The following is a 16,929-nucleotide window of genomic DNA, read 5'->3' as shown; positions in this document are numbered from 1 at the left end:
TCAAATTGATGTGAAATCACATCTATTTCAATAAGGCACACGCAAGCATGTTGGTCAAGGCGTGTGCTCCTCAAACTGATGGTGAAGGTTCAAAACCCGATTGGGGAAGCTAGGGCATCGCGAGATTAGATCCCTTACAGGTCCATGTGGTTGACCTCCCAAGATTTGTTTTGTGAAATCTAACCTTAAGATCCCGAGTTTAGATTTAACCGATCAATGGTTTAGATCAGCCGTCATCCTGCCTTTCAATTGAGACCATTGGTTCAATGGTTTGGGACCCTTTCCCACTTAAAGGAGAGGGTCATAGACCTTGTCAACCAATCTCATACGATTTTTCGGAGCAAGTTCACTGCTCGTGAACTATGGTATGTGAACCAGGTGCTGGACTTCGGCATACTCTTCTTCAATATCGAGTGCAAAAGGTACACCACCCCTTGAACAGTCTGGACTCTGAACGCAACCTAAAAAGTTACACAGGGCAATGTTTTGCGAAATTAAAATATGGAAAATTTATCAAAATACCCCTCTGATTTTTGAAAATTCCCAAAATACCCCTTAAAATATTGGAATTTCCACAAATTAGAGGGGCATTTTGGGAATTTTCCCTTAAAATATTGGATGGCAACTTCGCTGAGAGTCGTCGACGACGGAGTCAGCCTGAGACTTGACTACCGTCACTTGAGAGCTTATGGCGCAGCCCCCAGGCTTTTGGAGAGTGTACGCCATGGGCAGTTCAAAACAATCGTGGCTGCTTCTGATTGGCTTCGACAGGAGGGGACGACTATTATACGTGCAACCAGCCACGGTGAGGCCAGCTCACACGCACCGAGAAGCACACACACGCACACAGACTGCCAGTACAGACACAACACACGCACAGAGAACACGGCTATGCACAGAGTATATTACACGCACAGAGTACGGCTATGCACACTTGAAGAGATACGCAGGATTGATTGTTTTCATAGATACGCAGGCACCTATTTGTACAAGCGCCGCCTGCAGCAGACTGCAGCATCAAATGCAGCTAGCCATTCTAGCGTGTCTCCTTACATGTAAAAATATTTTCCCCCATCAGCTGGTGTGCGGAGCCGAGCTGGGGGATACTCATGATAATGAGGAGGGCCACATGAGGGCCACATGAGCGGAAATGAACCTAGTGGCGAAGCTGAGCCAGGGCCCAAACGGCCAGCAGTCCTGGTGGACGCTGGCCAACACTCCCTGGCACGACTCCGCCATTGAGAGGTTTTTTGGGGGAGGGCCGTTGAAACCCGATGAGATGGACAGTCTGGCTGCTGCTGTCGATCCCGACGGTGGCATCAGTAGTACCATTGCGGATGCTGATGCCAGCCCATGGGTGAAGTCTAGAATCGCAAGTATGAGTGCCTCTGTCGATGTCACACAAGCTCTGCAGGACCGCTCCTCTGCAACCTTCAAAATAAGCAAAACTATCAAAGGCACAGGCACCATCGAAGCCTCCATGTGGACTCTTTTCTTCAGGTGCCAGTTTGACAGAACCTGTGATGAAGGTTACATGGTGCCTCTTGTTGTTACGCAGGCGTATACACATGAGAACAATTCTGAGCCAGCTGCTGCTGGTGCTGAGGAAGAAGCTGAACTGCAGCTCTCCTATGGCACCCTTTAGCTTAAAGCCACCTCCACCCTGCTTGTCATGCATGAGGAGCTTTGGACAGCTTACCATATGGCAAAAAATATATAATTGCTAGATATCTTACTAGTTTCAATACACACATCTAGCAAAAGTGCAAACTAGTAATTGTGAGAATACTTCTAGATGCATCAAGTAACAATTTTCTTACCATATAGTAAGTTGAGTAGCTATATGGTAAGATAGTTGCTAGATGAATCAAGAGAGTTCAAGCTCACTTGCTAGTTTGAGATTTGTTTGGAAGCTAGTAATACATCTAGTAACTCAAAGATATGACATAGTAGTTCATCTAGTAACTTCCTAACAAAACGTGGTAATCCTCCTAACGCTACTCAATGTGTCTCCTAAAATTACCTCAACAGCCCTACCTTCTAGTGAAAGTCCTCATCCTACAACCTGTGAAATCCACACTTTTAAATAATCAATCAAACAATCAACCCATGGCACTTGGAACAATCCACAACAAGAGACATGACTCACAAGTAACATGAACCACTACACACCCACACAAAACTATGGCCGGATGTATTGTGCCCGGCTCACAATCAACTTATAAAGCCTTTGGCCTTATAAAATAGTGGTCATACACTAGAATTCAATACAAGACGATTCCCACATGCAATAGTGCAGATCCACAAGAAATCTCCCCATCGCATACATCAACCCACAATGTAAGCTGCAAATTCCACCTGCTACTCCACAACCAAACCACAAGGGGTTACCCTTGCAAACTCGCATTCTCGGCCTCCTGGGCAATTTCGATAATGGCGAGCATGCTGATATGAAAGCTCCAGAAGAGCCAACTCCAAGTCTCTCACATCCAATCCTGACAAATTATCATTGATACAAATGACAATGTTATAAAGAATCAAATGACAACAGCGCAGGCAGTATCGCGCATGTAGTTTTATAGTAGTTCATAAAACCAGTGCTACTAACATACCAGCATCGGGTCCCATCTCCACTAGATTGGATGTTGCATCTGGCCCATCCTTACTAGATGACAGCAAATGCGAATGCTTGGCCGTATTTCTTGTGCGCATCCCAAAATCCGGATGAGCAGCAGGCCATACACTTCGCATCTCCCTGTTATTTTCACCATGGCACATGCACACATCAAAACTAGATATAAGAGCAAGTTCCAGTATCATACACAACTACGCATAAGCAAAACAAGACAAAGAGACATCACACGCCTTAGAAATGTGCGGGCAACATTTCTACTATAACCAGGAAGGTTTTCTAGCTCTCTCTTAAGCTCTGCATAATCTGGGATGCGCTTCAAAGCGCATATCCCGCCACCATGCTCAGTGCGCAAAGCAAGTGCAATTTTTTGTAGTCGGGAGGCTATCGTGTAACACACACAGAATTTTTCCATTGAAAAGGAATGTATCATAAATACACAAATAGGGCTATTAATATGTCCAATAAAAGCACAAGACGTAGTTTGAGACAAATTTCAGTGCGTTGAAGCGTTATATTGCTTCACAAAATTCACCTGTGATTGTGCATCACATCTTGAAAAGCTTCCTCCAACTCACTTTGGTCAATACCCAACACATCCACTATCTTAGAAATGCCCATACTCGGCAATTTCTCTTTCAAAAACTTGAGAATTCATATAACCTTGAGATGCAACACCCGTGAGATAATTTTGTTCTAGAATCCCTTCGCAAAGCATGCACATGCACTCATGAATCAAGCATAGAATGCACATCCAGCATACACTTGGATTCTAGAGGCGGCGGAAGCGAAATTGACACTGCAAGAGCTTCATACCTTTTGTTCAGGGATCTGAGTGGATGGGGATGAGGGGAAGCCCTGATTTTAGGGATGCATCATCAACACAGAGATATAAATTTACAGTAACATAAATGGGTCCATATACCCACACATATCTCTGCATTCAAAATTGATAGATATTACATGTCTATGCTACACATACATAATCCATCATCACATTCCACTTGGGGGCAATGTTGCCACAATCACACCAGACCCACCAAGGTAATCTAGGATCATGTAGCCATTCACGAAGCGGCCTATGGAAGTGTAGGTAGGAAAGTCCAAACCATAGGGTGGATGGTTTGCTTTCGCAGTGTGTGCAACCCATTAACAATATCATGTGGAAACATGACAAATGTTCAAGGCATTTTTGCTTCTACAAAGGCAAAATTCCATCAGAACCACATACCTGAAGTCGATGGGGAGATAGAAGTCATAGACAGACTCGAGCTCGCTCAAGTCCAGTATTTGGCTATTGTACTCGATGCACTGATGATCAAGAAATGAGAAAAGCATCTGTTGTGGTTGTTAAACATCTGTTGTGGCTCTCACAGATGTTTAACAGCCCAATCGAAAGAACGGGTTTTTAGCTTCAACCGCCATGTTGATCGCAAGGAGAAGAGAATCCTCATCAATCCTCTGAGGGATTCGTGCTGTGATCTTCGGAACCAAAAGAATGTGCCCATACTCAATAGGGCTGACATTAATGATTATAGCATTTGTCCCCTCAACCACAGGTGCTTCAGGATAAAATTCTCCTTCATGAGAAACTCCACTTTTGACACAGAACAGAAGCTCTTCTTTTGATGCTTTGGTGAAGTTGAACTTTGAAGGGTCAAAAGGCTGAAGAACCTGATCGACTCTAAACTCTGTGGGTCGCTTTTTTGAATGGCGACCCTCGTTGAGCTGAGCAATGAACCCATACTCCCCAGGGAGGACCTTGGTCTCGCAGGCGGTAACATCGTATCGAAAAAGACCCCGTGCAGCACGATCTTCCCACTGTGCAAGAATCACCATGTCCAAAAACTCAGAGGACTTCTGCCAATCAAGATCCTCAGTCTTGGAACAGCTTTCATCACCAGGAGGAAAACAGAGCCTTCTTGGAAACTTAAACAAAGGTAGGGAAGATCCTGGGGCACATCAATTACCAAGAGGGTCCTTCCCATTCTCAGCATCATACTGATTAATGGACAGAACAATTTCGACACACTGAATTGTCCGCATGATGCTAGCCCTTCACTCACTCACACCTCTTCAAAGAGAAGTAGGCAAGAGTGAGAGAGGCAATAAAGTCAAGGGATTATCCCTGCCGCCGCCGCTGACGATGAAGATGATGCATGTGAGCAAGAGGATTCATAGCCCTGACTACGCAAGATCGACTGGGTATTGTTGGAATTAGGGTTGCAGAGAAACACACACAGCTTGGAGAAGACGAAGGAAGCTCAAGGCACACAATAGAGAGTGTGTTACTTAGTGTGCAATGGAAAGATAGATAGCCCTAGAGTGATGGGCGTATATACAATGCACGGGGGAAAAAACCTCCTAAAGAGGGAAAAAATCCCCCAGCGGTCCTAGTGTGTTCACACACATCACTACCACATGTATATGGTAACAAATCCCCCCTGGAGTGATGCGATGAACGAGAGCTGGCACATGAGTAAAGGGAAGTGCCATGCCCTGAGGACAGGATCAGTCCACAAAGGGGAGTAAGCCCAAAGCTTTGCGGAAAGCTTCAAGCTTCTCACGAGACAATGCCTTTGTGAAAAGATCTGCAAGGTTGTCCTGTGTTGGCACATAAGCCAAGCTGATCTCTCCTGCTGAGAGCCTCTCCCTGACATAGTGGTAATGCACCTCAATGTGCTTTGTGCGAGCATGAAAAACTGGGTTCCTCGCAACTGCCAATGCGCTCTGACTGTCAGTGTAGATAGTGTTGGCAGTGTCCTGTCCAACACCTAAGTCAGCCATAAGGCGTCTGAGCCATACACACTCAACCGTAGCTGTGAAGACTGCCCTGTACTCAGCCTCACAACTCGAAGTGGCCACAGTAGGTTGCTTCTTGCTCAACCATGATATACATGAACTGCCAAGCATGAAACAAAAACCACTTGTGGACACTCGCGTGTCAAAACAACCAGCCCAATCTGAGTCCGAAAAAGCATGTAAGTCTGACGCAATAATCCCCCCTTGGGATAAAACAAGCCAAGATGTAAAGTGCCACTAAGGTAGCGGAAAATCCTCTTGACAGCCTGCCAATGCTTAGACCCTGGGCTATGCATAAATCTGCTGACCTGCGAGACTGCAAACTGAATATCTGGCCTCGTGTTGCATACATAAATGAGGCAGCCAACAGCAGTTTGGTAAAGAGTGATATCAGCAGGATTGCCAGCATCATGTAGACTCAACTTCAAACCTGTTTCCATGGGAGTGGCAATAGGTTTGCAATCCTCAAGTCCAAACTTACATAGCAATGTCTCTATGTAACTTTTCTGACACAAGGCAATACCACCATCACACTGCTTAAACTGTATACCCAAGTAATTATGCAATAGCCCCAAATCTTTCATCTTGAAAGTAGCATTCAAATCAGCCTTAAATTCAGCAATATGTCTCTCATTTGGTCCAGTGATCAGCAAATCATCAACATAAAGAACCACAATGAGAAATACATCATCCTCACGCTTTACATACAATGTGCTTTCTGTTGGACTGTTACGAAAGCCTCGTTTAACCAAATGAGTGTCAGCTTTCTCATACCAAGCACGAGGAGATTGCTTCAACCCATACAAAGACTTCTTACATTTGCACACTTTGTCCTCTTGTCCTTTTATGACAAAACCGCGAGGCTGCGTTACATAAACTTCCTCAAATATGTCACCATTCAAGAAAGCAGTAACAATGTCTGATTGATGTACATCCCAACCAAAATGAGCTGCCAATGCACATAGAAAACGTACAGTAGTCATACGACAAGTGGGAGCAAAAGTCTCTTCATAATCTATGCCTTTTTGTTGTGCATAACCCTTTGCAACAAGTCGAGTCTTATGGCGATCGATCTCACCATCCGGCTTGCGTTTCAACTTGTAAACCCACTTCGTACCAATGGCCTTTTTGCCAGGAGGAAAATCACATAAAGTCCATGTGTCATTCTCTATAAGTGCATCATATTTTGATTTCATGGCAGCAATCCAATTTTCTGAATTCTGTGCTTCATCAAAAGACAGAGGCTCCTCAACATCATGTAAACTAGACACAGCCAAAGCATAACAATCTGATGCATAAGATGCATGGCGAGAGCCTGAACGAGTACGACTAGATAAAGGTGCATCCAATTTACTGTCACGCAAAGTGTGCACCAGCCATTTTGGCATACCACTAGCCTGCTCATTTTCAGCCCTTTCCTCATCAAGTACATCATGTACATCTGCATCAGTAATAGGCTGTTCTAAAACATTTTCAGAAACCCCCATAGGCTGTACATTTGCCTCATTGGAACTTACATTCGTATTTCCACCACTGAAAAGAGGCAACAAAGTGTCATAAATGTCCTATGAGCTTACATTACTGTCTCTAGTACATGACAGCAAGGGCTGAACAGAATCTTCCACAAACACTACATCCCGTGAAACCAGAATACGTTTTGGTTGCGGATGATACAACCTGTAACCTTTGCTTTCAGCACTATAACCAACAAAAATACATTTGACAGCCTTATCATCCAATTTTCTGCGCTGCACTTGTGGCACCAAAGCATATGCCAAACAGCCAAAAACAAGCATGTGCTCAATAGAAGGCTTTCTATCATGCCATGCTTCATATGGAGTAATAGACTGCAAAGATTTCGTAGGACACCTGTTAAGTACATAAGTGGCACACATGATGGCCTCAAGCCAAAAAGAATGCGGCAAAGCTTGACTTTTGACCATACATCGTGCCATTTCCGTTAGTGACCTGTTTTTCCTCTCAGCAACACCATTTTGCTGAGGTGTATAAGGCACTGTACATTGGTGTTTTATCCCACGACTAGCCAGAAATGCATTAAATTCATGAGACATATACTCCCCCCCTCGATCGGAACAGAGGGTGCCCATAGTACATTTTGAGACATTTTCAGCCATAGCCAAAAATTGTTTGAAGCACATAAAAACTTCGGACTTCGCTTTAAGCGGAAATACCCATGCATGCCTGGAGTAATCATCAATGAAAGTCACGAAGTACAGGTAATTGCCCAAGGACGGAGTTTGCATGGGCCCACAAACATCACTATGCACAAGCTACAACCTGCATGTGGCCCTAACTGAACCATCCTTTGGAAACTTAGAACGCTGCATTTTACCCAGAATATAGCCTTCACAAACATGTTTGACAGGTGCTTCAAGAGGCGGCAAAGAAGCAACCATATCAGATTTCTGCAAACGCAGCAAACTGGCAAAATTCAGATGACCAAAACGTGCATGCCAAAGTTTTGCATCTGAAATAGCCCTTGAATCTGCAACAGCATTTGCAAAATTTTGTCCACACTTGTCATACAAAGTGAGCTTATACAGCCCACGGCACAAAAGCCCAGATGCAACAATTTCATCACCAAAACTGAGATCATGAACTGTACATCTGTCATCCACAAATTTGACTACAAGTCCAAGTCTAGCAAGTGCGGATACAGACAAGAGATTCTTCTTGATCCCAGGTACATAAAGTGCATCAACAAGTGTGAAGGAACTGCCATTAGCAGCAGTGAGCACAATCTTTCCAACTCCCTGAACTGGATAAGAGGCGTTGTTGGCACAAGTGACTGAATTCCCATGAGGGACAGACTCGAGAGAGGTAAACAATTCACGATGTGAGGTAATGTGCTTTGTAGCACCAATGTCGAAATACCACACATGTGAATCTGCAGCAACTGACAAGCATGCATCATGGACAGCAGGATTGTAAGTGCACTCTGCGCTAAAAGCCCATTCTGCATCAACATCAGCATCACAATCTCCTTTCACAGAAGACTCAACAATGGCTGCATTTGTAGTGGAACCAGCATTTGCAGTGGAACCACCCTCTTTCTTCTTAGCCTCTTTGGCCTTCAACTTAGGACACGACTTGATCAAGTGATCATTGGCTTTACAATAATGGCAACGCATCTTCTTTTTGCCCTTATCACCAGAATTGCCAGACAAAGTGCTGCCAGCAGAAGCATTAGGAACAGAATTTTTGCCACTCGCAGCAGAACCATAAGAAGTGGCTGCATTACTGTTACCACCCTTTCTTTGAGAAGCAATAAAAGCCTGTTCAACTACACGCTGCCTAGTCCTGTTTTTTCTAGAAAGTGACTCTTGCAACAGCAATGTGCATAATGCATCAAACTTGACAACTTCAGGATTTCCTTGGGTCATGAGTCTCCAAGTACTAGCAAAAGTCTGGTAGGAATCTGGTAAGGCATCAAGAACAGTCTGCACAAGGGAACTGTCCGAAATGACTTCACTTGCAGAAATGAGTTGCTCATTGATATCCTTGACACTAGCAAGGAAAGTGTCCATATCATCTTCCTCATGCATAATCTTCGACTCCAGCTCTTACGCAGCAAAGCAATTTTAGCCTCAGTGCGGCTTGCATAAAGACCTGCTAGAATATCCCAAGCTTGTTTTGCAGATTTTGCTGAACGGATGTGAGGAATAATGGTGCGCTTCACAGACAACGCAATCAATGCATGAGCCTGCGCATCCTTAACATCCCAACGAGCTTGTTCTGCCGTAGGCAAAACAACTCTAACAGCTGCAATCCTTGCAGCAAGACCTGCAACATCCTCAACATCGCCTACATCTTCAGAACCAGGACGTACATCAATGCCCTGCACAATGTTCCAGACACCTTTTGACACAAGAACATGTTGCATCATATAAGCCCACATAGGGTAGTTGTCCCCATCCAACCTGTCCTCAGTAGAAAACATCTTGAACGCATCTGTGTTGTTGTTGTCAGCCATGGTAAATGCTGCACCTGATGTGAAAACTGCCCGAAAATAGGAGAAATGGAGCGGGAACAACTTGTGCTATATAGCACAAACCGTAGAAGACTATAAGGCACCTGTTATGCAGAAAACGGCACTGACAGAAAATCTGCACAAAATGACGAAATAGCTTGTGCAGTACTGCCCGTAGTGGAAACGGAGGCCGAAATGAGCCCAAATCAAAATTCTGAGCAGACGCTCGCCAAAGCTCACTGAAATCGGAGAAAGTGAGCAGGCGTGTGCTGGAGCAGTTGGCGACTAAGCCCGGGAGGACATGACCTGCTCTGATACCAATTGTTGGAATTAGGGTTGCAGAGAAACACACACAGCTTGGAGAAGACGAAGGAAGCTCAAGGCACACAATAGAGAGTGTGTTACTTAGTGTGCAATGGAAAGATAGATAGCCCTAGAGTGATGGGCGTATATACAATGCACGGGGGAAAAAACCTCCTAAAGAGGGAAAAAATGCCCCGGCGGTCCTAGTGTGTTCACACACATCAGTACCACATGTATATGGTAATAGGTATGTTTTTCATTGGTCCTCCTTGCCTGCAAAGCTCTATCTTAACACATTTCCCACATACCTGTTTGCCATTTAAGGCAACCCATACAACTTCTATAAAATTGTGTTGCTGTTTCGTCTTAGCTTCTTGCACCTCCCCCATATCATGGCTTCTGCTACGCCCGATGATGATGATGATGCAGAAGTCTCGTTAATAGAGATGGGCTGCATTCTCGGGAGCTGTTGAAAGAGATCTTCATGGTGCTAAGCCCATGACCAGAGGCAGTCGTCGTAGAGCCTAATCACGACGGCTGGTCGCTGAGCTCGCAATAGCTGCAGACTGATCCAGCCTCTCTAATACAATATTGGAGTGTCTCTCGTACTCACTTGTGGTTATAGTGAGGATGCGTAGGTTGGGCAGTAGATCACCTCTTGCAATGTTTCGTAGCGTAGATCTGTCCAGAAGTGGGCTTAAACATAGCTCCTCCAGCCCTACACGGTCGAGAGATACAGAGCGTAGGGATTTTCTCTGTAGTTGCTTGAAATCTTCGGAATAGGCATAATCTTTAAGTCCGCAGGTTTCGCACTTCTTGTGTCTGGCCACTGTCTAAGTTCTTGGGCTCAAAAAAACCAAGGTGTTCTTGGTTTCCCTACAATTAAAATTTGTCCCTAGATTTAAATTTGATGGTGAAAAAACCTACAAATTTTAGGAAAAAAAAGTGGATTATAGTGTAAAAACCTTCAAATTTAGTCAATTTACCTCTATTGATTCTCATACGTAGGTTTGACAAGTTTTTGGAAGAACATTATTTTTAATAAAAGTGTTATCTACTGTAGGGCATTTAGCACAAAGCTCTTTCTCATCAGCATCACAAACTAAGTCCTTAAGGTGGGAATCCTTGAGTATAACAATAAGAAGAAAATGAGCTATTTATGTTGTTGATAGCGTAGAGAAGAAGAGAGGAGTTGGAGCTAGGAGAGCCTATGCTTGCGCTCTAAAGAGATGACCATGTAGATAGGAGCTACATTAGCCATCTCACTAAATTATGGAGGATGTAGGTCCGAGAAGACAAAGGTGAAGGACAAGGGTAGAAGTTCATAGTGAGCACAAGGACCCTCCAAAATTTTAGGGATTTTATCTGTTTTTACACTAAAATCTTCAAATTTTAGCCGGTTTCCATCAAGGTGACCCTCCAAACTAGCCGTGAAGTTTCAATTTTTATCCTTCAAAATTACACTGAAGGTGGATTTTCTGTGAACACTACTGTAGCAGGATTTTTTTGTTGATGGCAGATTTGCAAGACGTTGACATATTATGCAAATCAATTAATCATATGATTATTCAAGTCATTGCTTCAAGAGGCTAGGGGGATGTATCAAGGCATAATAGGGATGTGACTACTCTAAGATGTCCCCTAGAACTGCAATTTAAAGGTTAATGAGTATTCATACTTATAGCAACTTGAAAGGACAGGGGAACTGAACATGCTTATCACCACCTATATAGACCCTTGGCATTATAAATTTAGGGACCCTACAAACTTAATGAGGAAGTTTCTTGAGTAGCTTCCTATGCATGAAAGTCCCAAAGTTAGGGGAATCTTTGACCTAACCTTCCACTCACCCAAAGGGCACCTCTTTTCTAAAAGGACACATGGGACACATGTCAGACTCTCACTAAGCTTAACGACATGGTGTGCTTGAATGCTATTGGTTGTGCTAAACAGGGGTCCAATGAGCTTCTACTTCCATCCAAAAAATATCTAGATATTTTCAAGCTCTCTCTCTGTCTAAGAGGTAAGGAGGACACTTGTCAAAAGACTACCCATGTACTTGACTGCATGCTACATGTGATTGGCTAGGGGGAGAGGGGTCCAATAAGCTTGATGGAAAAAGCTACCACTCACCCAAATCAAGAAGGGGGGGTGCTAGGGGGATATACACCACACACACACTCATTGTGTGGATCCATTCTCACCTGGTGAAAGTTGAGGAACTCCACCTCCTTCTCCAAGCTTGTGAGAAGTGAGAGCCTACACCAACACTCTTGGCTATGGAATGCAAATCCAACCAAGAGCCATGCTTCAATGCTTAAGCTTTGCCATCTTCTCCATATTCATTGCTATGCTATTATGTATGCTAGCAAGAAGAGTAGTGATAAGTGAGGAACTATTTCTTTCTCCTATGGAATGTTTCTTCTTCCTCTTCCCTACCCTCATTCCCCGCTAGCTCTCTCCACCTTCGAAGGTGTTTGAGGCCTTGGGACTGAGGAATGGGATAGTTAATGCTTTCTACAAAGTTTATGTTTCAAAGATTGTATTGTATCAAGTCTCTCTTGGTGGGAGAAACTAAAATACAAATGCCTATTGGAGGGGGGACCGGATCCATATGAATCCGGTCCTCAACTATTGTCATGTTCTCTCTTGCAAAAGTATTGTTCGTGCCAAGTTAACTAATTACAATGTTTATGTTGCTACCACCGATTAAATTCACCCGCTATGCTCATAAAGTAATCTCTCAAAAGTGCTTCACCTAATGTCCTAATTCCGCTACTTTCAAAGTTCATAGGCCATTTCTATTACATAGCAAGTAATTTATGGAAGTTGAAAATGTTGTTTATAGCGAGCACATTTTGTAGCCTTGCTCTTTGACATACCATCTTTCATTTGGACCCCTTTACCATCGGCCCCGTGTTGAGATAGATCTGAAAGCGCATGTCTGTATTCTAACCCTTGTTCCTGTTTATTCTCCCACATTAAATTATCAGTTTAATATGAGAAAATCATTTGGGTTGGTTAGATATTATATTTTATGACATATGTGATTGTATGTTCATGTATCTCTTCTACATATAGTGTCTATAAGTCTGAAAGAAAGAGTCATCAAACTAATACTAAGCTTAGATCTTTTTATAGGAGTGCCACACATTGTTAGATCATATATTTGTTCTCTTGTATTGATTTCTCTAATCAAAACATAGGCTTTGGTCCTGCATATTCCTTTTGCCATGATTTAATAGACTACAGATGCCACCAAGGGCTTGCTCTAGTATGTGAAGAATAAAGTAGACTAGTTGCTATAGTTTTGGGCATTGTAGGAAACTAGGCTGCATACAAAACATCTCTTGCCATGAAAATAGAGTATCCACCACCTCTGTGAATGGCATCTGCATGCACGACCACATCACAAATCTTGATGGTTGTGCCTTTTCTCTTCTCTTATGTAAAAGCACTATCTTTTGATGTGTATGGCAACCATACAAATCCATCATCTAGCACATCTTGTCAAATCTTGTCCAGCTCATTATCCTAGTTAAATTTCTCATATATCTTGTTGCTAGATTTGAGGTCACCTTGGTTTTATTTAAATTTGGACTAGCTTGTTTGCATGGAAAACTAGCCCGAGCCGGTTGCAAGTCAATTGTAGCCAACAGACAGTTGTTGACCAAAAAGTTAACACATTCTTAAGACAAGCATTTCAAACACAATATCTCTCCCTCTGCATGCACATGCATCACCTATATGCTATGTGTGTATGCTTGCAAACCTAGTGCAACCTAATCCTACACCATTAGGGTTGTGCATTTGCACCTCAACAAACAAACACACACACACACACACACACACACACACACACACACACAAAGGACAACATGAGGAGAATTCAAATTCAAAAATGTGGGCCATCAATTTAGCACTATTATGTGAGGATGCTATCCTGTATCTCTCTACTCTGTGTGAGCTCTAAGAGCCTTTACCCATACTGTGATTGTTATAGGCTACAACAAGAGGAGAAAAAGAAAGAAGTAAATTTGTTCTAGGTAACATTTTCCATCATGTGCCAAGACCTCTTAGGAATTCCTTATGGCTTTATATCATTACATAGATGCCCATATCATCTCTTTTCTTTAACCAACTTAGAATTCCAAATGGAATGCCTTTGTTTCTTGCCTCTCCCTTGCCTAACCTATATATAATCACCATCACAACATCTATTGCCTCCCTCTATTATGTAACCCACCATCCTCTTCAACAAAAGATGTTTAATCTCTTTACATCAATCTACCATAACATGAGCAAGGGCACAAACATTTAGTTGGCATAGAAATAGGTGAAGAGATGTAAACCCAAGCAATACAAATTATAAAGGGTACATATGGACTATCTCTATCTATATCTCTCTCCATATCCATCTCGACCCTTCTAGCCAACGATCCTATGTATGATAGACTATTTCCTTTTAGATCTCATCATGGAGTGCAAAGTGCCACTTGAATACTCCCCTCATCTTTTCTTCAATGTTTTTTTGTGTGTGGCATATAATATGTCAAAATTAACACAGTGTAAGCATTAGGTAAAAGACAAAATTTATAGGCCTTAATATGCACATTTTATATTTAAAGTCATGAACCTCTTAGTGCTCGTAGTAGGGAATATGTATTTTGTTGAACTAGATATATATGGAATGAGTTTTGAGGCGTGTAGCCTGAACATGTGTAGTACTTGTAGCACCTCTAAGTTTTGCTTATAAGGAGTTTGATAACTAGATCATAAACGATTAATAGATGGCACACTCTCTCCGTTAAAAGTAACCACAATACTATGAAGAATTTTCTTGTGAATAGAACTTGCACAAATTCCTATTGAACTTCTTCCCAAGTGAGAATCGAATGTATAAGTGGAGTGCATTTACCTTTGAGGGGAAAGTATCACCACATAGACGATCTTCTCAAAACAAAACTTTTCTAAAATACAAGAAAAGGTTGTAGACAAATGCCCAAACTTGGGTATTGATTCTGTCAAGATCATTTGCCAAGGTATAAGAGTTACAATGCGGTTTAATGATTATTTGTAAATATGACTTATTTTTAAAAAAGAAAACTTAAAATAAACCATAGTACATGCATATCAAAAGTCATATAATAAAATAGCTAGATTAAAGGTCTTTGTGTCCAAAAAATACACAATATTGTTAATGCTTAGTACCAAATAGCCACTTTATTGTGATGGGACCGGCTCAGGTGGGCCCGGCTCGGACGCATTAGGGAATTTCGGAGGTCATTTGGAGGGCCTTCTAAGAAAATGTATTTTTTGCACTCTCTCTCTAGAAAAAATGGAAAATAAAAGAGCTGGGTCTTTCATAGTAAAAGTTCAAAAAGTGTACTTTAAGTAGATTCCTTACTCTTTTGAACATTCGTTCGTAGTGATTGAGGGATAATCCTCTTTTCAGTTGCATTGAATGAACCTCGTCAATATGGAGGGAATGAGGCTAACATGGAGGGACGAAGGCGCAGCTGCTATTCACTTTCCATTAAACCTGCACATTTGGCTAATGGCGCACTCCTCAAATGGCACAAATGTTACCCAGAAACGAGCCAAATTAATATCACCTTCACATTGATTTGGACAATGAGTACCAACCATTGATTAAGCGCAGTAAAACAAACACACATATACCTCCCGCTTCCATAGACACGCTCAGAGCTCAGGGAGCTAAACACATAGATATCTGGACGAGAGGCTCTCTCTACCCTAAGAATCCAATGACTAATGCGTCTCCACCGTTTGTCAATCCTACAAGCTTATTGACCTTTGCTGGTGATGGAGAAAAGGGCCTTCTGGGTTATTGTAAATCTCTTACAAGAGAAGCTGAAACTTACAAGAGCATTCTCCAAGCTCAACAATGTGAGATTGTTCGCCTTTCACATTTACATTCTATAGATCAGGTTACCATTTTGCAACATAAAACAGAGGTACAAGAACTGAAAGGAAAGGTGCGAAGTTGTCAAATGAAGGACACCATCTTGGGTGGTCGTATCCGAAAGAAGAAATTGCGCAATCTTGAAACATTGCAGGTTGCATCAGGAGGTCTCAAGAAAAGAATCCGAGCATTAAGGTGATGCTTCTTGGTTGGCTACATTGTCTTAGTTAAGTAATCTTTTTGTTTTTTCTTGTTATGCATTGTTTTCATGTGCCTAAATAGTGTTAGTGAAGCAAATTTTCTGTTATTTACTTATGCATTATCTTCATGTAGAGATTCAATCTATCCTGACAAGGAAAACATTGACCCCAAAGCCAATATAGGAAAGAGATTGAAGCTACTTATAAGTAGAAGCCTGGCAGAAGATATAGTACATGACAAGAAGTTTAAGGTCCTACAACGAAATGTAGTGGACCGCTTTATTTCAGAGAACTCACTGCCTGCAAAAGAGATACAAGGCACACTTGATTCACTTGGTGTAAGCAAAAGAGGATATTCGGCTATCCAAAAGTCTGTCTCATCCATCTTTGTTAGGAAGGGTATAAAATCCAAACTTCTACCATCAGCCTCAAGTGTTTGGAAAGAGAGGCTTCAGCTTAACGAGGCACAGGGAGACTATCTTGGACAGCCCTTTCATATTAAAGCAACTTACAGTGGCCATGGAGCAAACATGGCATATGATGAGTTCAACAATATTTTTATGGACCTGCGGATATTACAAAAGAGAATGGTGGAGTTTTACAACATCACATTTGAAGAGTCACGAGGGGTATTACATTTTGTGTTAAAACTGGATGAGTGTGAGCTTGTTAAAGAGAAAAAGCTAGAGCGTGTTACTATTACTTTAATGAATAGAGCCCTCTCAAAGTGTCCCAGTGATGATCCTTTATATTTTAGTGTTCAATCAGAATCTAACATATGGTGGCTTGGTGCGTTTGAGGTAAGCGAGATTCTCAGGTAAGCTCAAATGTTCACATCTACTTAAGTCTCAATTATTTTGTGTTGCAGGTAAAGAAAGAAGATCATGAGATTCTATATTGGGTGTTCCATCGAACTAATGTTCCGGAGGTGATTGATCGACAAACTAACCAGGGAGAGGTACTACGTCTAGATGGAAGGGGAGACTTTCAAGTTCAATGGCATCTTGCAGGTGACCTCAAAACATTAAAGTGCATGTATAATTGTGGAATGGGTGCAATGGCAAAGTCGCCGTGT

At 42.3% G+C, this 16,929-nt stretch overlaps 2 protein-coding genes across 2 annotated transcripts; both read right to left on the bottom strand.

Annotated features, from left to right (window-relative positions):
- Positions 1 to 2,023: 2,023 nt before the first annotated feature.
- LOC147456017 (uncharacterized) lies at positions 2,024 to 3,253 on the bottom strand. Its single transcript, XM_086515381.1, has 4 exons — positions 3,168 to 3,253; positions 2,866 to 3,021; positions 2,613 to 2,755; positions 2,024 to 2,495 (listed from the first exon to the last, which is right to left on the bottom strand). Exons 1-4 carry the CDS (start codon positions 3,251 to 3,253, stop codon positions 2,362 to 2,364), a joined length of 519 nt encoding a protein of 172 aa, XP_086371507.1. The 3' UTR covers positions 2,024 to 2,361.
- Positions 3,254 to 3,997: 744 nt separating this feature from the next.
- Positions 3,998 to 4,648, bottom strand: LOC147456016 (GDP-L-galactose phosphorylase 1-like). Its single transcript, XM_086515380.1, has one exon. The coding sequence runs from the start codon at positions 4,469 to 4,471 to the stop codon at positions 4,013 to 4,015; it is 459 nt and encodes a 152-aa protein (XP_086371506.1). The 5' UTR covers positions 4,472 to 4,648; the 3' UTR covers positions 3,998 to 4,012.
- Between the last annotated feature and the right edge of the window lie 12,281 nt (positions 4,649 to 16,929).

This window comes from Adiantum capillus-veneris, chromosome 6, assembly GCF_014529385.1.
Source record: "Adiantum capillus-veneris isolate H3 chromosome 6, ASM1452938v2, whole genome shotgun sequence".
Lineage (NCBI taxonomy): Eukaryota > Viridiplantae > Streptophyta > Polypodiopsida > Polypodiales > Pteridaceae > Adiantum > Adiantum capillus-veneris.
Note: the sequence above shows the minus strand (reverse complement) of the source record. Positions and strands in the feature narration are given on the sequence as shown.

Coding starts and splice junctions, on each gene's coding strand:
- LOC147456017 (XM_086515381.1), bottom strand. CDS start 3,253: ATGGGCATTTCTAAGATAGTGGATGTGTTGGGTATTGACCAAAGTGAG. Junction 2,756..2,865: donor GTTGCCCGCACATTTCTAAG/GCGTGTGATGTC, acceptor TGAAAATAACAG/GGAGATGCGAAGTGTATGGC. Junction 2,496..2,612: donor GGAGATGGGACCCGATGCTG/GTATGTTAGTAG, acceptor ATAATTTGTCAG/GATTGGATGTGAGAGACTTG.
- LOC147456016 (XM_086515380.1), bottom strand. CDS start 4,471: ATGGTGATTCTTGCACAGTGGGAAGATCGTGCTGCACGGGGTCTTTTT.